The 23,413-nt window shown below is 36.4% G+C and overlaps 1 protein-coding gene across 1 annotated transcript in view; it reads right to left on the reverse strand.

Annotated features, from left to right (window-relative positions):
* Positions 1-1,831: 1,831 nt before the first annotated feature.
* Positions 1,832-23,413, reverse strand: part of LOC116252592 (receptor kinase-like protein Xa21) — a 39,971-nt gene continuing 18,389 nt past the window's right edge. The window contains exon 8 of the mRNA XM_031626957.1: positions 1,832-2,037. Within this exon, the coding sequence (XP_031482817.1) occupies positions 1,832-2,037 (206 nt within the window). The remainder of the gene's footprint in view (positions 2,038-23,413) is intronic.

Below are 23,413 nucleotides of genomic sequence, written 5' to 3' on the forward strand. Positions count from 1 at the left end.
ATTCCATCCTCCCCTTTCTTTTGACTCGGCCCGTATATAGCCCTACAAGTGGATCAAGTGTGTGCTGAAGTGGTGTGAGGTCCCTGTGTAGTGAACTCACGGCATAAGCAAGTGTTAATGATTCACTTCTTAATTTTAGTTTTGACAGCACTCACTCGTGTTGAATGGTTTACCCCATCACTGTATCCCTGCCTGTCTGTGCTGAATGTTTAAACTCTTCGGTGGCTTTTTCCCTCGGAAGGATATAATAAGATCGTTCTCCTAAAAGATATTCCTTTCATCCAACTGACCTCAGAATGGTGACAATTTGTCCCTGTGGAACTTGTCTTGCATAAGTTGTTCTTCTTCATGCTAAGTCAATAGATCGAATACCCTTAAGAATTGGAAAAAAAAAACCCTTGACATAGTTATCATGAGTTCAGTGTACTCTCCCAGATTTTGAGAAATGTAAACTTACTCTTTGGCAGTCTAGAAAAAGAAAAAAAAATCACTTTGGCCATTTCAAAAATTTTTAAATCGTGAATTTTTCTTAGCCATAATATAATGAGCTGCAAAAGTTGGGGAAAAATATGATAATTTTTGAAATTTAAAAAATCTTAAAATTTAGGGAAAAAATAGAATCTAGGAAAGAACATAAAACATAACTAGATAATCCACAAATAAAAATCAGAAAATACAAACAGTGTGACATTGAAAAGGGAAAAATAAAAAGGCCTAAAATGTTTAAATGAGAGGCAAAAAATGAAAAAATGCTCATTTTTTTAGTGCCTTCTTATTTTGGTATTTTTTTTTCAAAAAACGACACCTTTTTTTGGCTTTTTTGGATGACTTGATTTTCTCAATCTGAATCCATTTTTCCAAGAAAAAACTTGCTTTTTCTTATTACGTGTCTGTCTATTGTTTTGAAATCTAAAGGGAACATATCATTTTTGTTCACACTTACCATATCATTGTTGTTTAACACTTGATAGCCTTCCCTAATATTTGTAAGGGTATTTATGTAATTTTTCCTTTTGTGGGTTTTGCTCTAATCTCATGTAAAAGAAAACGCCATTTTTAGCTTGTGCTTTGTAATTTTTTTCTGATAGTGGAAATTGCTTTGTGTGGCGACCGTGGACGTAAGAAAACGTTGTCTCCTCCAAACCACTTAAAATCTTTGTATGTTATTTCAATGTCATTCTTTTCTTCTGATTCAATTTTCTTGGTGTGTTAAGAAAGTTAGAGAGAGAGAGAGAGCCAAGTTTCTAAAGGGTGAGACAGGTTTCAGATCCATGGAGAGAGCGGGCGCAACCAGATCCATTCCACGCGTCCTTTTGCTTATGTTTATTTACTCTTTTGTACCGTCTCAGTTTGTGTTACGTTTTTGCTTATGTTCTTGTGCCGTCTCGGGTTAGGAGTTAGTGAACCGAGACATACTCTCTTGTATCTAAACTCAAGGGCGTGAAACCCTAATTATGGGTTTGATAGTGAAGAATTGAGTTTGGTGACTTTCTCTCTCTTCTCCCCACGTGGGTCTTCTCCTTCTCTCTCATCCCATCTTCTTCTCCACCCAGTCTACTAGTCTTCCCGGTGGCGGCCGGAAGGATTTCTTCTCACCCTTGACCAGTCACGGCTGGTGTCTTTCTTCGATCTGACAGCATCAATCCTCCTCCTTTCCTCAATACTCTTTTCTACTTCTCCCCAACCGGCCGAAGGAATCCATGGTTGAAGATTGCAAGGGGCTGCTTCCAGCCATCCAAGTGATCAACAGCCTACGCTTCACCCCAGCCAACATGAAGAAGTGTTTCACGGTGCATTCCTTTGCATACCCATGAAGGTTTAGAGGCTGGAATCACGACAGGGAAGGCTGCAGTGAAGGAGCATGCCAGTAGATCTGGTGTTCAACTTCCAAAGTAGCAGCACGACCATCAACCGACGAACGAACATCTGCCTCCCCTGATCCTGGATAGGAGGAAAAGCTGTGGCAGACCACAAAGTTGAGATCAATCTGCCCTGCTGAGCGTGATCTTGGGTAGCGATAGCGCCGGCAGCGAGGTTCTATCAGTTTTTTAAAGGTTGAACTTTAAAGGCAAAAGTTTCTGACTCCACCACTGCTCTGATTTTGCACCTTGATATGGAGTGCTAGCTTGTGTTTTTTCTGGTTTCTATGTTTTAGGTGATGTTTTGACTGCTGGTCCTGCTAAATGAAGGAAATTAGACAGTTATGCTGTCTTAACTGCATGGGTTGGTATTCCATCTTTTTGTGTAAACAGAATTAGATACTTGTGCAGGGTTTGCGGGTGAGTGGGAGGCTAAATCAGAGTGCCCAGGTGAAAATAGAAGCCTCCCTATTCCTTTTGTTGCTTCAGGGCTCAAGAAATGGATCGGCTGGAGGGTAATGCTCTCATTATTTTTCACCTTGCATGTCAATACATCTCATTGCAGTATAAAGGGTTGATGCTATGAGAGGAGTTCACCATAGTCTTCATAAGGATGTGATCAAGTTTTTTTGTAAATTGATTCCCTTTAATGCTGACCGGGAATGCAATCAAACCCCTGACCGGGAATGCAATCAAGCGTGCAGTGTTGGCTTGGATTATGATTTCATTCCTCATTCTTTTGTACACTCTCTTCTGCTTCTTCCTACATCATACACATTGTTTCCATCGTCGAAGTCGAAAGACTCAACCTGTACCAGGGCTTCCTTTGTTGTGGGGGTCTCTTTTACAGAGTATGTTTGGATTATTCTTTTTCTCCTCTGACGAACTTGTGTTCTTGATCGTTGCCCTTATCGTCACATACTTGGAAACAACTAGGCCCATATATAGGAGACAAAAATTAAGAACTTTTGCTTTGGAACATTTCAATCAGCCTTTGAGATTTGAAAACTTTTGTCAACAAATTGGTTGTGACGATATTCTGCAAATCCATGGAAAAGTCGAAATTTTGATCTTTTTCCTACATGCTTAAGTTTTCCAAACGTCACATTATTAGCAATTGTTAAAAATTTTGGTTTTTTGAAAATTTAGTAAGTAAAAAGTTTAATAATTATATTTTCTTGTTACAACTATGACTGAATTTCTAAATTACTGGACTTCCTTGAAACTTTTGGTGCCCTATCAATTCAGAGTATTAGATTTAGTGTCTTAGCTCTTCTTATCACTTTCGAACAAGTCTACGTTACTTGCAGCAGTGAAATCTGTTTTCCGTGGTGAAATAGAATGTGATCAGATTGGAGTTTTTAATCGTCAAATTTCAAGGTCATGTACATTTCGCATCGTCCAGACTTTGCATGACTTCTGTCAAATTTTTGTTCCTTTCTTTGACTGTTTAAATTTACATGCTTTGACCAAGGTTGATCAGTTGATTACTAAACCAAATAAGAAGTGAAATAGAATTTATCAAAAAGAACTAGCATTTCTACTATCAACAGCCTCTGCCAGGAGTTCGTCAAATATTTACAATTTGCAAATTTTTAAATAGAAAATCTGCTCTATATACATATATATAGTGTTCATATGATGCAATAGTTAAGTTACTTAGCGTGGTTCATTGTTGTCGTAGTTTACACGAACGTATAACAAAAATTTATTAACTGCTAAAGAAACTGTATACATGCATACGTTATATATATATAGACACACACACACACGTACATAGACACATATATCAGATTCAAATAAGATAAATCACGAACTATATCGGTTTTTTTGGATATTCACATGTCTATATTCAAATTCTGATTCCAATACAAACAATGCATCTAAAATCCAATAACAAAATCTGAATTCGAATTTTGAATCAATTCTGGCTTATTTGAATATAAGATTTGTATTTAAAATTAAATCCAATCCGGATTGAATCCGAATCCAATTGGATATATCCAAATCTGAATCTGAATCCAGTCAGATGCCATTTCTTAAATTTGAATCTGATCCAATTTCTTAATCGGATATTAAATTTTTTTCTATGTCCGATATTTTTTGAACTAGTTTGGTTGGATTTCCAATTAAAATCAAATATATTGACAACCCTAATTTGGGAGGAATTGTCTCTATATGACCTTTCAGTTATGATTGACCATGTCCAGTCAGTGACTACCATGCGTTCTAACTTGATTTTGTTTAGCACTCAAAATAATCTTATTTGATCATTTTCTTGGAACTATAATGTCTTGAGAAGCCTTTAACCCCTTACCTCTGACGGGGCTTTTTTTCACCACCAACAGAGCTGGGTGAAGCTACGTACATCGTAACTTGCCTCTGCATAAGCTTATATCTTGTCTTGATCTTGTCCCAAATCTTAGGCAAATTTAGGTAATATTATGTTACAATATTCCATGAATCTGCCCTAAATGTTAGGTCTGATACATAAAACAATAATTCACTGTTGAGATTACCAGACGACCCCTAGTTCCTGCTTTGTTCCTAGAGCTGCGAGCTTGCATCATTGATCATGGATTCTTTCACTTGGAAAACATGTTTAAGATGCTTAAGTCAAGGCATTTAAATGATATTTTGATTTTTTTTTTTTGTTTTGTTGGTGGTTGTTGGCTTGCATCAGCTACTTATCTTCCACAGGTATATATGATTGTGATATTTTTACAGTCTTCTGTGAAATAATTGCTTATTTGTGTGCTTTAACTTATGGATGCTAGATTTTTGTCATTCCAGTAACATAGGGATCCAAATACTAGAATCCATATGTGATGGTCACATCAACTCAGTGATTAATTATCATCTATAATCTGTATGACCAATCACCAGTATTGATTACTTGCTTGAAGCAAGCAGAAATATATGTGGAGCATACTGATTGGGCGATTAAATTTTATACTCATGTAGAGGCCTGAATGAGAGAAACAACATTTAGGAAGCACTTTGACAAAATTAAAATCCATTTAATTGATTAAAAACATCAACAGAATATGTTACGAAACATTGCCAAAAGAAAGCACATTAAGTTCATGTTCTTTTGTTGCCATGATTTTTATTGTTGATTTTTGGCTTTTGCCTTTATATTATTGGGTAAGTCATTAGGCTATGTTAATGCTTTGAGATATAATACCACTAAAAAATAAAATTCCACAACATCTAACAAGATATTACATATCAAGCCAAAATTGCTAATAGTACTTAGACAGACCCACATTTATAACACACCAAGCATGGAGGCAGGGGTGCCGGCAGGGGCCTTGGCCCCCAGCCCTAAATTTTAAAAAATTCAAACATTGATTTGTAAATTTCATAAATCTTAGTTTAACGTATATAAAAAAAATTAAAAAAATTATTTCGGTCTCTGTTAAAATTTTGAAACTATAGTTCGATCCTTGCAACGAAAAAATTTCTGGTTCCACCTCTGACACACTCATTCTAATATATAGAGCACTGATATGCTTGTGCAAGTAATGTCGATCTTATTAATCTCGTGGATTAAATATTTGAGTACTGGTTATGCTATAAGTCACCAAAGAAATGATTGTCAAGTAATATGTTTCTTGGCTCCTTGAGTCTTACGTAGAAATTAAGTTCTCTTTTTGTGCACTTTAACTGCTAACATGTGTCTGTGTGTTTGGGTTTGTTTCCTTTTGTGTGCTTTTGAAGGATTGAGTCAATTCTTGGCAAACATCACCATGAATATCAGCGTTAATTAAAACAATGCTGATTTCTCCATTGCAAGATATAAAAAAATCAAGATAAAGATAAAGCAACTGGTGATAGCCATGCCAGTCCATACGTGCATGAACACGAGTTGAAGGTTTACTGCTTTGGAAACTGTGCTTCACATTTCATGCATGAGTCTTTTTCTTGCCTCTCCCACCTAACATGTCCTTGAATTTGACAGATATCTTATGAAATTTGACCGATAATTAAGGCCAACGCACATAGTTGTCATATTTTACAACTCACCTACCTCCAAGCATTTCATTGGATCCTAATTAGATATTCGCCGCTAGAGGTTCAACTGTGCTCAAGCTCTTTTTTCATAAGTCCGTGTCAATGCTGCAAACTGTAGGGTCCTAGTCTGTGCAGAAACAATACAAAAGAAAAAGACTTGGGCTTCTTTTTCAAAGAAATCAAGCGTGGGTGGGTCTGGTAATGGATCTAAAATTTCATTGCGCGTGAAGAAAAATCAAGGAAGATGCTCTTTCTTTCCAAACGCGAGGACAATATTTGTTTGATTTTTTCAAAGAAATCAAATGTGGGTGGGTACGGTAATGTATGCTTTTCAACTCTATTTAATTTCATACCAGAGTTGTCAATTGTCAACTTTTAAACAGGGAGGTCTTTCTATCATATAATGTGGCGAGCATGAAAAATAAAAAGCAAAAAATGCAAAAAAACAAATGGTAACTTTCTCAAAAATTGAAAAAATTGAAAAAAAAAAAGAAGACAGGAAAACCATGTTTTTTTGTTTTGATATTCTTTTTAAAGAAAAATATATCCTTTTGCCATTTTATTTAGTGGACTTATTTTCGGTGTTTTATCACTGTTTTTTCAAAAAAAAAAGATGTGTTTTTATGATTATATTTACTGCCTGATTGTGGGTTGTCATCTGTCACAACTTATATGTAAGTGGTGGTTCTCGTCAGTCATGAAAATGTTTGCAACTACTACGTTGCTTGATTAGATGAAGGCATAGTTGAATAGTTGAGCAAGGACTGGATTGGATTAGCTAGAAATATTATTGGCTTGAATCAGCCGGTTGCTGCCTCAAGTCTTCGCTAAGTCAATTTTATCAACCATTTATGTACAGCCAGCAAGCCATCATGGTCTAGCAACTTCCATTGATTCAAAAATCGGATAGTTAATGGCTGAAGAATGAGATCTTATATTCCCTTTCCTATTTTGAATCAGTCGTTCAACATGTACAGTTAGCTAGCGATCATGGACCACCTGTTTGCGACCTTTGAAAATTCAGCTTTTGAAACGAGTGGATGGAGTTACTAACCAACTTCCATGTGCTGGTTGATCTGGTGATATAAATGTTTTGATTGTGAATCAGCACAAAATATAAAAATTATACTCTTTTAAAAAATAAATAAACAACCTATAAAAGATAATAAAAAACAATAGTTTTTTTTTAAATAGATGGACTAGATCAGATTGATTTAGCATAGATTTGAACGAACCAGCTAATTTTTGGCGAAAAGAAATCCCACACCAAAGAAATGCTTTTTACTTTTTTTTTTGTTTTTTTCCTTTTTTTCATTTTAGACATTTTTTCATACTTTTTTATTGCTAATCTGCTCGTTTCCAACTTATAATTTTTATTTGTTTCCCATCTATTTATTTTTTTAAATTTCGCACCATTCATCTTATTTTCCCTTAACATTAAAGTTTCACTCAATTTTTTTAAAAATTTACCACATTTTCCATGTTTTCTCCTTGCTAACCATATTATATGATAGAAAAACATCGCCATTTAAAAGATGGATAGCATACCTATGACTATAATTGAAACCAGTTGGGAATATCTAGGGAAAAAGAAGTTTAATTGGCAACTTCGATTTGGGATTGAATAGACTTGAAAGTGGTAAAGGGAAACAACAAAGAGTCCCATTGATGTAATCATTTGCCATGCCATCAATTTGGAAATATGAAGCAATGCATTCCAAAGTTGTTAAGACCCGAGCCTTCTACCACTTGGAAAAAGAAAAGGACAATTTTTATAGAAGAGAATCTATACATAAATTGACAACCTTGAATTTCTACTCATGCATGTTCTTCATAACAAATTGGACAGACATGGCAACCAACGGTCGGTCACCTCAGCCGCTCATCTTACTTCTGTGTTTCTCCTTCTTCACCTTGTCAGATCAATTTGCATTGCTGTCTTTCAAATCCCTTGCCACTAAAGACCCTTATAATGTGTTATCAAATTGGAATTCCAACATCTCTTTCTGCGACTGGAATGGAGTTTCATGCAGTCATGGTTCACAAAGGGTAGTTGCTCTGAACCTCTCTGGAAAGGCACTTGAAGGTACCCTCTCTCCATACATCAACAATCTCTCCTTCTTACAGTTTCTTGATCTTACAAATGACAGTTTCCATGGTTATCTTCCCATTGATTTTAGTCTCCTCCCTCAGTTAGAAAATCTTTCTATAGGAAAAAACAATCTTGAGGGGTTGATCCCACAAACACTGAGCCATTGTCAATGTCTCCAAATATTGTAAGCACAAGATAACCAATTCTATGGAAGCATTCCGGAGTTAATAGGCAGTTTGCTGGAACTCAAGTGCATAAACATTTATGGTAACAGGCTCACAAGAACCATTCCAGCACTTTTGCCAACCTTTCAAAACTGGAGTACCTTAATATTGGTCAAAATCATATGCACGGGAACATTCCTTCTGAGTTGGGAAGCATAACCCGCTAGACATTGTTTAGTGTGGAAATGAACAATCTCACTGGTGCATTACCTGAGAGCTTGTTTAACCTATCTGCTCTTCAGACTATGAGTTTCTTATCCAATCAACTAACAGGGCATCTCCCTAAAGATGTTGGACGCTGCCTGCCTAATCTCCAACAACTCTACTTGGGTGCAAACAACTTCGATGGCCCTTTTCCACCTTCTTTTTTGAATGCTACTAGTCTCCAAACTCTTACTGCAGAAGACAATGAATTTAATGGTCCTATACCATTAGAAATAGGTAGTCTGACACAACTCTGGAGGCACTCTCTTTGGGGAAATATGTTCACCAATACCCTTGGCAGCTGTGAGCTTTCCATTCTCACATCCTTGACCAAGTGTCGAATGTTAGAAGAAATTCATCTCGAATGAAACCTTCTAAACAGTATTCTTCCGGCCTCCATTGGAAACCTCACAACCACCTTGCGGCATGTTGTCCTTTCCTTTAATGAGATTGAAGGTACTATACCATTAGCCTTAACCAGTTTAACCAAATTAATTTCCTTAGATTTGAGATTCAACAAAATAAAAGGGCTCATTCCACAAAATATAGGATCAATGAACAGGTTACAAGCACTAGGTCTTTCTGGCAATGCATTAGAAGGCTCAATTCCAGACTCACTTTACCAGTTGGTCCACATGTATATTTTTCAAAATCAATACAACATGCTAATTGGGTCGATTTCAAGCTCTATAAACAATCTCATTAGTTTGCAAGGGCTGGATCTAAGCTCAAACCAATTTTTGAGTACAAGGACTAGATGATTCTACACTTGCATGACAACTCTTTCAGTGGTCACCTCCCTCTGAATGTTGGAAATTTAGCCATGAAGGACAACATTGATATCTCTGCAAACAAGCTGAGTGGAGAGTTGCCTGCATCATTACCAAAGCTCCAAATGCTAGAATATTTGAATCTCTCTCTCAACACATTTGATGGTCACATTCCTGAACAACTTGATCACATGCTAAACCTTGACACTATTGACCTTTCCCACAACAAGATTTCCGGTGAGATACCAAAATCATTGGAGAAACTTCAACACATCCAGGTCTTGGACTTGTCCTTCAATCTATTGGAAGGAGAGATTCCAAGAGGTGGAAAGTTTGCAAACCTTTCTGCCGAGTTGTTCCTAGGGAACCATGCAATATGTGGAGCTCTCAAATTCCATGTCCCATTGTGCTTAGACAAAACAGAGAGGCAAAGTAAGAGCAATGCGGCTAGAGTCATTGCTGCTTGTGCAATTGGAGGCTCAGCACTTTTGGTCATTGTTTGCACACTCATTGGTATCTCATGGTATAGAAAGAGGGAGTTGTCAAAACGTCCAGATGACATTGAAAGATTACCAGGAATTACACTCTCAGTGATTTCTTATAGAGAGCTATTGCATGCTACGAGCAATTTCAGTGATGCAAACTTTCTTGGGAGTGGAAACTTTGGTTCAGTGTACAAAGGAATTCTAACAGATGGAACGACAGTGGCTGTTAAGATCATTAATTTGTTATTTGAGGGAGCATCTAAAAGTTTTGACATCGAGTGCACTGTCATGTGCCAAATTAGGCACCGAAACCTCACGAAACTCATTATGTCTTGCTCTAGTAGAGATTTCAAGGCTTTAGTTCTCCAATACAAGCCCTTGGCAGCCTAGAAGTCTGTCTACATTCGAGTGACTATCAGTTGAATCTCTTTCAGAGATTGGATATCATGATTGATGTGGCTTGTGCTCTAGAATATCTTCACCTTGGTTACTCGGACATTGTAGTTCATTGTGATCTGAAGCCAAGTAATGTGCTTCTAGATGAGAACATGTCAGCATACGTCAGCGATTTTGGCATTGCAAAGATTCTAGTTGGTCAGAATTCTTCCACTCTTACAGCCACTCTCGGAACCACCAGATACATTGCACCAGGTATGTACTATCTCTTTTTTTTTGTCTTTTTATAAATTTTGTGTCCCTCAAACTGTGAGTATAATTGCCTGAGCCGCTTCTTGAGTCAACGTGGCCTGGCTTTGGGTTCTTACATGTGTGTGTGCATATGTGAATACTCTCTCTTTCTCTTCAATAATGCTCTCACGGAGGAAGAGGAGGAGAAGGTGGGATCCCATGGGAGGGGCCGGAGAGGTGATGAGGTGAGGTAGAGAGAGGCAAAGAGAGAGTGGGTGGGTTTGCCAGTCCTAGTGGACTCTCCCTCCCTCTTTCTCTCTCTCTCTCTATGATATATATATATATATTTTCATTTATTTATAAATCAACTGACTAAGCTTTTTTTAATTTTGTATTGTTTAAAACACTGAAAAAAAATGCATTGATGATAGTCACTGCTTTGGCTACATTTTTAGTATTGGACTCCTTTTAGGGTCACAAAATAAGAAAAAGAGTCATCAGTAACATAGGTAGCCGACTGATTTCAATTATATATATATATATATATATATATATATATATATTATATATATATATATATATATATATATACATATAATTTGGTCCTGACTTACGTGCTTTAGCTAACTATACTCTTCTGTGATTTGCAATATAATATCAATAAATATATGAATTGATGTGCAAACACCCATGATCCATCTAATCATCTTCATTTCGGTAGCTCACACATAAAGACATGCACAAATGGTTCCTAGCTCAATAATGTAAAGGTCATTGATCAACTATTTTACATGCATATATGTTTGAATTCTTTTAGAAGTAGGACTTCAGTTCTAAATCATAATCTTGTATTTTTTTTAGATGTATATATGAGAACACAACAAGTGAAAGGCAGGATTGGAGGTTCAATTGCTCTTAACTCCATTAATTTCCAGGCCTCTATCCCAAAACCAATTAGTGCAATTGTGTCATACATGAGCATTAGCCAATTATATTGTGCTTGCTAATCATGTCTAATATTGTTGAGTGCTTGATTTAGAATTTGGGATGGCCGGAAAGGTGTCAGCCAAAGCCGATGTCTACAGCTATGGAATTCTTCTGCTGGAGGTGTTTACCAGAAGAAAACCTACTGATGAACCGTTTGATGAGAATTTTAGTTTGAGGCAATGGGTGGCTGAAGCATTTCCAGTTGCAATTTCAGATGTCACTGACAGCCATCTTCTGGATGAAAGCAACAATACCGCAACTGAAAGATCAGCTGCTAGGAATGAGCTGCTGATGACGATCATGGAGATAGGCTTGTCGTGTTCAAGGGAGTCTCCAAATGAGAGAATGGAAATGAAGGAAGTGGTTGCAGGGCTAAGAAGGATACGACAGAAGACTTGAAGAATGACAAAAGAATAATTCAACTACATCAATATGTACAATTAGATTTCTGGGGTAGGATGGCAGTTACCAATAGGCACTATTTATTGTCACTCTTCTTCTAGTTTGAAGATGCAATTACTATATTTTTTATGTGCTGGTTGTGGGTGTGCAAGTTGAAACTTGGACTAGGAGAAGGATGAGATCTTAAGAAAATAATCGAAAACATGTCAAGGTTTTTTGTGATCAAACACTTGAGGATAGTAAACTAGGCCTTTAGGCAATTCGGCTTATAATGGAACCTTGAATTTGACCTGGTTCGACAAAGAACCTGGCTTGGTTCTCACTGCTGCAGGAGAGGAAGCAACCCTATGTGAAATTAACAACATTGAAAGCGATAACAGCATTCTCACTCATTTTGTTGGCCAGTTCATTCCCAAATGCGATTGCCAAGTAAAAAGCTCGTTGACCATCTGGGTGAGTGTAGTGGACCTACGATTCGGTAGAGAGCCGAAGCTCCTAATCAATTTCTTGTCCCCCAGGGGTATAAGGTTTGCTTTTTAGTGCCTTAAGAGTACTATCACAACTATTATGCTTCAACTCATTGATTGGTCACCCCGTTTTGTAGCACTGGACATTCACACCACTGACACTCAAAATAAACATAGTTGACATTGTCATCCTACATGTATAAAAAACAATAGCAAAGTCAGAATAATTATTCAAACTAAAGCTCACCAAACATCATAGTGCTTAAGACAATCACTTTTTCCATTCAAGTGTTAAAAAAACAGCATAAATCCACCAAAATATGAGATACAATTTGTGCAACCGAAAGCCTCATTCAGTGGGTTGCACACATGAACATGAACATGTAGATAGACATTTATATGCATTGATCGAACATGAAAAAAGACAGAATGCAGCCTGCAAGCTAGGAAAAGGAAAATTGATGCATATGCATACGCAGATTTTGTTGCTTGCGAGCTTTAGACACGTAGTAGTTGAGTGATTAAACTATAATATATGCAGAAAAAATCATCTAACTAAAAGAAGGTCCAAACATTGACAACTTGTGATATTTGGTAATCCATGGACAAGAATTTTGGAAGTTGAATGGAGGGAGGAAGGGTGTTTGAAAAGGGCGGACCTTCTCGGGTTTCTGATAATCGATCTCTCCCTGGTAAATCCTCGACGACAAGATTGTAGGTCGAAATTTGTGGTTCTCATCATCAAGATTCAGAAGTGGACGTTGAGAACTCTCAATTAAGATGATAAATAGAACACCAATAATCAAGATCGCTTCAGGGTTTTGAAAAGATGAAGTACCCATTTCGTTGGACTGTGATTCGCTGTTTCATTGGAGACTTATAGAAGAAGAGCATTGTTTATGCTTACATTGCAATGATCTGATAAGTTCATGGAGACAAGATGCAAACCCTAAGTTCTCCTTCTTAGGGAGGTATGCTTTTCTTGTAAGGGTTCATAGTGAGGACGAACTCAGGGTAGTTTTTAGAAGGGGACAATGGAAACTGGGTGGAAGAGTGATGGTTGCCAGCAGATGGGATCCAAGGTGTTCCTTATCTATTGAGGAGAATATGAGAGTGCCAATCTGGATTAGGGTTCCCAATTTGCCAGTATTTTTATTGAATCGAAGCACTTTCCGAGCTATTGCCTGAGCGCTATAGGGAGAACCGATGGAAGATGACATCCATACTCAATTGATGTCAAGCATGGGGCTTGCAGAATTTGTGTGCAGGTAGCAATGGATTTCAGTCCAAAATCTGAGGTTGAATTGGAATTGAAAGAGGGAGAAATCGTTCTTGAAGAAATTGACTATGTGAGTAATATTAAAATTTCCTCGCCTATCATAGCGAATATATACTCGTATGACAAGTCGGTGTAGAGTGAAACAATTGTTGGTTTCTTCAAAGAGGCTGTGGCAAAGAAAGATGGGTGGAAGGAAGTGAAGATCTATCATTATGCCAGGAGATCTAAGGAGTGGCGGGGAGGGAATATGGAAAAAATTTTGGGAAAAAATGAGGAGTTAATAAAGGAGAGAGACCCAGATCAAAAGCAGAACCAGAATTGGGGGATAACAAGTTTCAGTTTCTCCATAGGCAGATGGAAGTTGAAAATGAACGTTAGACCCAGAAAGATTGGAATGCAGAGATTGATTTGCAGGTGACCAGATCAATTGCGGAGTAACGAGAAGATAGAGAAGAAGATGGAGAATCAATTGATAACAAAAAGAACGAAGGGGAGAACCATGAGTCCTCATCAGGTTTGATTCTTTCTCCTCCATTAAAAAATAGTGGAATGAAAACTAGCAAAGAAATGGAAGAACAGCTGGTAGGAAAGGGAAGGTGATTGATGATACTTTCACAAGGTGGAACATGAGTCCAGAGTAATGAGGATAGGGTGAGGCAGGAAAAGGGGAAACACCCAACATTTATTGGCTAAGGCAGTTCCATTTTTCTTCACCTCATATGTCTAATAAGGTTGGAATTAGCATTCCACTAGCTGCTATGAAAACAAATCAGTTGAGTCTTTATCTCCTATCCTAATTTCAAAACAAGTTCAGATCCGACAAACATATGTATATGTATCATTTCACATTCTTATTGGATCCCACTGGAACAATGGACTCCCATTCTCATTCAACTTATGAAAATGCATGACCAATCTAAACCCGTTTGCTGCAAATTTCTGCACCAAAAATGGATCCAAAATCAGGACAAGTGGTAATTGAACTTACTAAATCCATTTACATACATAATAAAAGTGGATTCACAAGCCCAATTAGTGATGTTTCATGACGATGGCCAGGTCAGCAATGGGACTTCGTTCGAAATCCAACCAGATGGAGTCCGAGATCCAGAATGGAGAATTCCTAGTGCCACCAGGAAGCATTTGGCAACTCACAAAAATACACCTAACTTTTGGTATTATAAAGCCACAATGTTGTTACCATGATAAACAACTATATATATATATAATTAGTACCTTTTAAACGAACTTATACGCTCGCCTATGTTTTCTCGCCTAATCATTGTATAATTAAGTAAAAACAACATCGATTTTAATCTTTTATGATTTATGCATTAATAAAAGGGCATAACTGGTCAGTACATAGTTAACCATGTATGTATGTTATTTCAAGTTGTCACAGTGGCGGATAATGTAAATTAATGAGTTAATTTATTTTGTTTATATGGAAACTGCTTTTAGTCTTTTCATTTTAGTAATTATACGTAAGCTATTTAGTAACTAGCAGAAGTTTAGTCTTAATCAACAGTGCAAATATCTTGTCTTTTCTTCTAATCCCCATATATTTAGATAAACTTTCAAATGTTCCTATCAACTTACCAAATTCTTTGGGATTAGATAGGGCTGTACAATTAGTCAAGCTAACTCAAGCTCGACTCAAACTTGTTCAGTTACACTTGATTTGAAACGCAAGTTTATAAAGGAGTCGAGTTCAAGTTACATGAATTTGACTCTATTTTTTTTTTAATTTAGCTTTTCTATTAATTTTCAAATTTAAAACAAAGAAATTGAAGGAAGAGTTGGTAAAGGAACTTAAACAAGCCAAACTCAAGCCACGATTTAGTCTATTGAGTCAACCTTTTGCTGATCTTGTACAGCTTGAGTCGAGCTCAAGGCACGATTTTGGTCTATCGAGTCAACCTTTTGCTGATCTTATACAGCTCGACTCGAGCTTGAGCCCAGCAATGACTCCATGTGTGGAGCTGCCGGAGGACTGGTACTTCTGAGTTGACCACAGAATTGAAGCATTTATTGGAAATGATGAAGAAAAATGGAACTGCATTAGCCAATAAATGTTGGATGTTTCCGTAATAGAGTGTCGTCATTGGATATATTTGGTGTAGTGGACTCTGTTTCCCCTTTTCCTGCCTCAAACCTGTCCTCATTACTCTGGAACCAAGTTTCCCTGTGTGGAAGTATTGTCAATCTGTCTTCACTTTCTTACCAGCTGTTCTTCCATTTTCTCTCCTTGACAAACCTGGTGAAGAAAAATGGAACTGCATTAGCCAATAAATGTTGGATGTTTCCGTAATAGAGTGTCGTCATTGGATATATTTGGTGTGGACTCTGTTTCCCCTTTTCCTGCCTCAAACCTGTCTTCATTACTCTGGAACCAAGTTTCCCTGTGTGGAAGTATTGTCAATCTGTCTTCACTTTCTTACCAGCTGTTCTTCCATTTTCTCTCCTTGACAAACCTGGTGGTGAGTTGTTCACCATAACCTCACTCTCCAAACCAGTCATTTCTTTGCTAGTTTTCATTCCATCCAAACAACAAGAATCCTGAAATTTATTTTTTAAATCAAACCTGATATGGACTCACGGTTCTCCCCTTGATTCTTTTGTTATCAATTGATTCTCCATCTCCTGCTCTATCTTCTCGCCACCCACCAGCTGGTTCGTCTTCTAGTTACTCCGCAACTGCTGGTCTCCTGTAATCTCTACATTCCAATCTTTCTGGGTCTAACATTCATTTTCAACTTCCATCTGCCTATGGAGAAACCGAAACTTGTTATCCCCCAATTCTGGTTCTGCTTTTGATCTGGGTCTCTCCTTTATTAAATCATTTTTCCCAATTTTTTTTCCTTATTCTCTCCCTGCCACTCCTTAGCTCTCCTGACATAATGATAGATCTTCACTTCCTTCAACTCCTTTACTAAATTTCAATTTTGTTTTCTTTTCTTTTTGGGGGCACTTTACGAAAGTTTAATGGAAATTGCGAGCTTTCCCATTCATTCATTCCATGCAAAATCGTAAGAAAAATGAAGAAAGTGTAAAACAGCTTAAAAGTGAATCTATGAAATAGAGTCAGTTGATAGCAAACTTTTTCTGTCAATCCCTTGTCTGAAAGTCTGATTTCAATAGCAATGTCTTAATCCCAGAGGCGTGTTTCGATAGCAATGTCATTCTTCTATAAGTTTCCAATGGAACAGCGAATCACAGTCCAACGAAAGGGCTGCTTCATCTTTTCCCAAACTCTTGAAGCGATCTTGATTGTTGATGTTCCATTTATCATCTGAATTGAGAGTGCTCGACATCCACTTCTGAAATCTTGATGATGAAACCAGAGAATTCCACCCATGATCTTTTCGTCGAGGATTTACCATGGAGTGATCGATTATCAGAAACCCGAGAAGGTCTGCCATTTTCGAACACCCTTCCTCCTCCATTCCACTTCCAAATTCTTGTCCATGGATTACCAAATATCATAAGTTGTCAAAGTTTGGACCTTCTTGTAGTTAGATGGTTTTTTCTGCATTTATTATAGTTTAATGTGAGATAGCAAGGTGTATATCATTGTGGCTTTATGTTAATATAAATGGTGAAGACACTTATTTTTTCAAATAAGTTGATGAGAACATTTGAAAATTTATCTAAAGATATGGGAACAGCTAAAATTTGGAAGATCCAAATCGAGTATTTCAAACCCATAATTTCAAATCGAGTTCAAAACGACAAAATTTGAGTGTCGCGCGTGCACGGACCTTCCCTCTGTTTTAAAAACACATTTCTCACGCCAAAATGTGTTTTAAAACCCAAGTTGCATGTTCAAACAAGTCAACGAGCGACTGAACGAAAATTGGATTTGAAGACGAGTCCAAAGTGACTCGAAATGGAATCGGCCGTCCATTTTCAACAAAAAACCTTTTTTACATTTTAAATAAAAAAATATTTTTTATGTAACAGAATTTTTATTTCATTTTACTAGATTTTATTTTATTTTATTTTTTTTAAAAAAAGGGGGAGGGAGAGCTCACGCGTGCGAGCACACCATGCACTCACACAAGCGAGTGCTGTGTGTGCTTGCAAGCGAGCGCACCACATGCGCTCGCTCTTGAGCAAGCTCGTGTGCGACAAATTTGTCACTTGCGCAAGCGTGCTTATGCACGCGACAATGCTGTCGCACGCTTGTGCGCATCGGCCAACTGTGCTGTCGCGGCAGCAACCTCTTAGACACGCGAGCTTAATTTTTTTTTTAAAAAAAAAGAGCTATTAGGGGTGTTTTTTGGGTCATTTTGAGTGGGCATTTGCCTCCCTACACTTGAAAAAGTGATTTTCAGGTCTAATGGGCAATCAATACTCATTCAAACCATTTCTTTTTCAAAATAATTCAAAATTATGTGAAATTCGGATGAAAATATTATAAAATGAAAAAAAAAATCAAATTTGGGTCCAATATCCCCTATAAATCCCCCCCACTTCGCCCTTCTTGGGGAAGAGTGGCCCTAGGGAGAAACCCCAGAATATTCTCTCTTCAAGACTTAAAGTTTCTCTTGAGCTCTCTCTCTCTCCCTCTTCCTCTTTCCATTTCTCCTCTTCCTCTCCAACTTAGAGCAAGCTACAACTCTCTTGGAGACATCCTCTTCATTATCTTGGAGATTCTTTCAAGGTAAGTCCAAGATCATTTCAAGCATTGTTGTTCATTTTCTTAAGCCATTTCTCATTAGAGGTATGTAATCATCATCCCTCTCATTTCCCTCTTATTTTCTTTTCTTCTCATCTTTATCTCCCCATGGCCAAAGGAGATAGCACTCAACCTCTTTAAGAGACAAGAGGCTAAGCTCAAGTGCATCGGGAGCATGGAAATGTGAGATAATCTTTCATTTCATGATTAAATCATCTTTTTCTCTTTATTGAATATAGCATTGTCCTTCTTTTTCATTTTCTTCTCATCTTCATCTTCTTCTGGCCAAAGGAGATAATACACAATCTCTTTTTAGAGACAAGAGGCTATGCTCAAGTGCACCAGGAGCATGGAAAGATGAGATGATCTTTAATTTCATGATTGAATCATGTTTCCTCTTTTATTGAATATAGCATTGTCTTTCTTTCTTCATTTCCTGTTCATCTTCATCTCCTCATTGACATAGGAGATAGCACTCAACCTCTTTTTATAGACAAGATACTACGCTCAAGTGCACCGGAGCATGGAAAGATGAGATGATCTTTCATTTCATAGTTACATTATGCCCTTCCTCCTAGTTGAACCTTTTTCTCTCTCTCGTTCTCTCTATCTCTCCTTTTTCTCTCTCTCTCTCTCTCTCTCTCTCTCTCTCGTTCTCTCCTCTCTCTCGTTCTCTCTCTCTCTCTCTCTCTCTTTCTTTTTTTGAATATTGTCTATATATTATCCATGCATAGTTGTTTTGTTTTCCATTTATTTGTGAATGTATGGTGGCAATGAGAGTGTGGTTTGAGGTTCTTTATCTTAATCTTCATATTAATTTTTGAGGTTGAGACATGTCCAACCTGGGAAAACCCTCACGAAAATGTACATATTAATATGCATTTGCATGTCATTTTGCGCTAGTTTCCTTCATAATCACCCCATTAAGAACCCTAACGAGTACCTCATCATATTGCTTGTTTTTTCCATACCCAACGGTGGAAGAAATATATCCCTTGTACTAAACTAAGTAATAACATTCTATGTTTATATATAAATCATATTTTTCAAAACATTTTCAAATGAAACTTTCTAGTGCGGCCTAGAGACTTAGCTTAGACTCTTGCATGAGTCCAAGCTCCTCTCCGGCCCACATTAAACTTGAAGTTGATAATTTTAGGTTATTCATTGATTTCTCATTTTGTGAAGGCACGTATGTATATACATGTTATATACATCTATGACACATGATGAACCCCCCATCTTTCTCTTTCTATGCTTTCACTTTTTATTTTATAAATTTTCATATGCATGAATGCGTATGCACATGTGCTCTATTTCCTCCCTTTCGAATATTTTATTCTCTTTTTAAGGCAAATATCTTCCTTACGAAATTTCTTATACATACCCATATATACGTATGTATATTTTTCTTTTTCTCTAAATCCTCTATCTCTCTTCAAATCAATACATCTTTTTCTCTTAAGCTTTCATATTTGTGTATATGTAATAGTATATACACATATAGGAATGTCTTTCTGTATCGCTCTCCTTTTCTTTTCATGAGAGTATTCTATCTCTTGTCTTCTTTTTAACATTCTTCTCTCATATCTTTTTATTTACCAACTTCATTAAGACCATAAACCAAGTAATGACCAAATATTGGAACCATGCTTGATGGTCTAGAACCTCATTCCATTTTCAAAAACTTTTCCATCTTATATATGATATTTATCAAAACAAAAATCTTAGATGAATGTTATGGTAGGAATGCTCTTAGATGAATGTTATGGTAGAAATGAATGATTTTTCTTTCTAATCATGTAGGATCAATGCATTCATACATTCCACCCACTTTATTTCACTTCTGATCACAAGTACCTCTCCAAAAGAACTTAAGCAAGATGAGATGAGGCTCTAACTAAGTGGTAACCGAATTAAGCAAAATCTCAAACCTATTTGAAGTCTTAAGAGAACACTAAAGTGATTTCAAAATGATTTCACAAGCTTTTCAAATGATATTTACTAATTCTACTTTTTCTCCCAGAACATTTCACATTTTCAAATAACTCTTCAAGAATCTTTTCAAAAGTTTGAAACATCAAACTTTCAATATTTTCAACACCGCATATAGAATCAAAAGTATGTTTAAGTTAAAATGAAATGCATCAATGATGAACATAGCCCTTGGATTGATTACTCCCGGTAAAGGCACTAGGAACGGTCGATCCTCGTACCGACGGACGAGTCTCTTTCTTTCTTATTTCAAAACAAACCTCATTTTTTTGGAGGAGTCCAAAACCAACCAAAAATTTTGGGATGCAAACAGTCATGAAACTCAAAAACTCAATAGCAGAAAGGTTAAACAAGCTCTCAGGCAGTGTACCAGTGAGATTGTTCATTTCCACATTAAAGAATGTTAAGTGGGTTAAGCTTCTCAACTGAGAAGGAATGTTCCTATACACATGATTTTGACCAATATTAAGGTACTCCAGTTTTGAGATGTTGGCAAAAGTGACTGGAATGGTGCCCATGAGCCTGTTACCATAAAGGTTTATGCACTTGAGTTCCAGCAAACTGCCTAGGAACTCCGGAATGCTTCCATAGAATTGGTTATCTCGATGTGACAATATTTGGAGACCTTGGCAATGGCTCAGGGTTTGTGGGATCAACCCCTCAAAATTATTTTTTCTTATAGATAGATTTTCTAACTGAGGGAGGAGACTAAAATCTATGGGAAGATGACCATGGAAACTATCATTTGTAAGATTAAGAACTCATAAGAAGGAGAGATTGCTGATGTATGGGGAGAGAGTACATTCAAGTGCCTTCCTGGAGAGGTTCAGAGCAACTATCCTTGGTGAACCACGACTGCATGAAACTCCATTCCATTCGCAGAAAGAGATATTGGAATTTCAATTTTATAACACGTTATGAAAGTCTTTAGTGACAAGGGATTTCAAAGATAGCAATGCAAATTGATCAGTCACGTTGCTAATAGAAACAAGGGCGGAGGGCACCTCCCTTTGGCCGAGAACCACAACCAAGGTGAAGGCAGAAAAACACAAAAGAAAGACGAGTGGATGAGGTGACCGACCGGTGGTTGCCATGCCTATCCAATTTGTTATGCAGAACATGCATGAGCAGGAATTCAAGGTCTTCAATTTATGTATAGATTCTCTTCCAGAAAATTTGTCCTTTTCTTTTTTCAAGTGGTAGAAGGCTCGGGTCTTAACTGCTTTGGAACACATTGCTTCATATTTCCAAATTGAGGGGCATGGCTGATGATTGCATCAATGAGACTCTTTCTTGTTTCCCTTTACCACTTTCAACTCTATTCAATCCCAAATCAAAGTTATCAATTGAACTTTTTTTTTTCCTAGATATCCCAAACTGATTTCGACCATAGTCATAGATATGCTTTCTACCTTTTAAATGGCGAGGTTTTTCTATCATATAATATGGTTAGCATGGAGAAAATAGGAAAAATGTGGAAATTTTTAATAATTGGGTAAAATTTAAAGAGCAATAAAAAAGTGTGAAAAATGTCTAAAAATGGTAAAAAAAAAAAATGGAAAAAGTGTTTCTTTGGTGTGGCATTTTTTTTCAAAAAATACTTGAATCGGCTGGTTCGTTCAAATTTATGCTAAATCAGTTTGATCTAGTCCATCTGTGTTTAAACAAAAAGAAGTTGTCTTTATTAATCAATTGATTTGTCATCTGTTTTAAAAAAGTTATTTTTTTTATTATCCTATATAGTTGTTTGTTTATTTCTAAAAAATAATTTCATATTTCTGATTAAACAAATGTTAATACAGATAACACACATGGAGGCTAGTAATTTATCACTTTCAAAAGCTGAATTTCAAAGTCAATCAGCGACCAGATGCCAGTTTTTTTTAAGATCAAATTTCTTATATCTTGATCTGATTTACATGTTAATCAAATTGAAATCTAACTTATATCTTTTTTTTTTTCAATATTCAATTAATGATCTGGCTAGATCCAACCAGACAACAAAATAAGCAACTCTGACGTATAGTAATTATGCTCATGTCCACTGTATATATAAAAAAAAAAAAAAAAAAAAAAAAAAAAAAAAAAAAAAAAAAAAAAAAAATGTACGCCCTCCACATCCATGCCCAACTATCTTTGTCATGTAAACGACGGCTGCCTGTATAGCATCCTACAGCCTTTCAACCTTCACAACCTCCAATATAGCCCTCAATTTTTTTTCACCACCATGACTCTGCCTGTCCAATAGTTGTTCCTTATAATTACTCATCTCCATTGCTAACAATAAGAAGTACCAAAATACAATAAAACATCATTTTGTATTTAATGAAAAAGAAAATAGCTCTAAGCGGCGTTTTATAATCCATATTTTTTGTTAGTTTTTTTATGGTTTTAAAAAGGAAATAGGTGAACATGAAGTTGCAAAAAGAATAATATGAAAAACATGACTTGCAAACTTTTCTAAACTGAAAAAAAATATAACTTTAAAGTTATTGTAATTTTAAATATCATCTAAGTTTCAGCGTTAGAGTAAAATAAGATCCCGCACAATGTATAATATAATTTTGTATAAATAATATATAATCTAAAGGATTTAGACGCAAACCAGCAAAAGAATAAAATTTAAAAATTCAAATTTTCTTTCAGAAAAAAATGAACCAAAGAATATGAAAATTGATTAATAATAAAGAAAAAACTTTTCTAACTAGTAAGAAACGCATAACGAAACAACACGTCGAGTTGACCACCTTCGATCTCATTCGTCAACAATTAATTTCCTATCTGATTTTTGAATCAATGGACACTCAACACAGCTAGCCTTCATGGTCAGATTGCGACATTGTGAAAATGCTCTTTTGAAACGAGTGGATGAAGTTGCCAAGCAACTTCCATGTTGTCAGCCGATCCGGTGATGTCAATGACTTCTTTGTGAATCAACATAAAATATGAAAAATCATATTCTCTTAAAAAGTATAAAAAGCTAATTAAAACAATTTTTTTAAAAAAAACAGGTAGACTGGATCAAATTGACTTAGCGAAGACTTGAAGCAACCGGCCGATTCAAGCCAAAAATATTTCTAGCTAATCTGATCCAGTCCTTGCTCAATTATTCAACAATCCCAGTTGTTGGAATTCAAATTTCCTCAAATGAGGGACAAAATCTCTTAGCTCAAGGTGGTGATTTCTTCAAAAGAAAGTCTGAGACTATTTCATTATTGGCACAAATATTGTGATTACCGTCACAATTCTACTTTCATCAACTGAGCAGCACTGAAACAGGTCTGATTTATTGTATTTTATTTTGTCAATTTGTGTTACTTTTAA

This window comes from Nymphaea colorata, chromosome 4 (assembly GCF_008831285.2).
Source record: "Nymphaea colorata isolate Beijing-Zhang1983 chromosome 4, ASM883128v2, whole genome shotgun sequence".
In the NCBI taxonomy this organism is placed as follows: domain Eukaryota; kingdom Viridiplantae; phylum Streptophyta; class Magnoliopsida; order Nymphaeales; family Nymphaeaceae; genus Nymphaea; species Nymphaea colorata.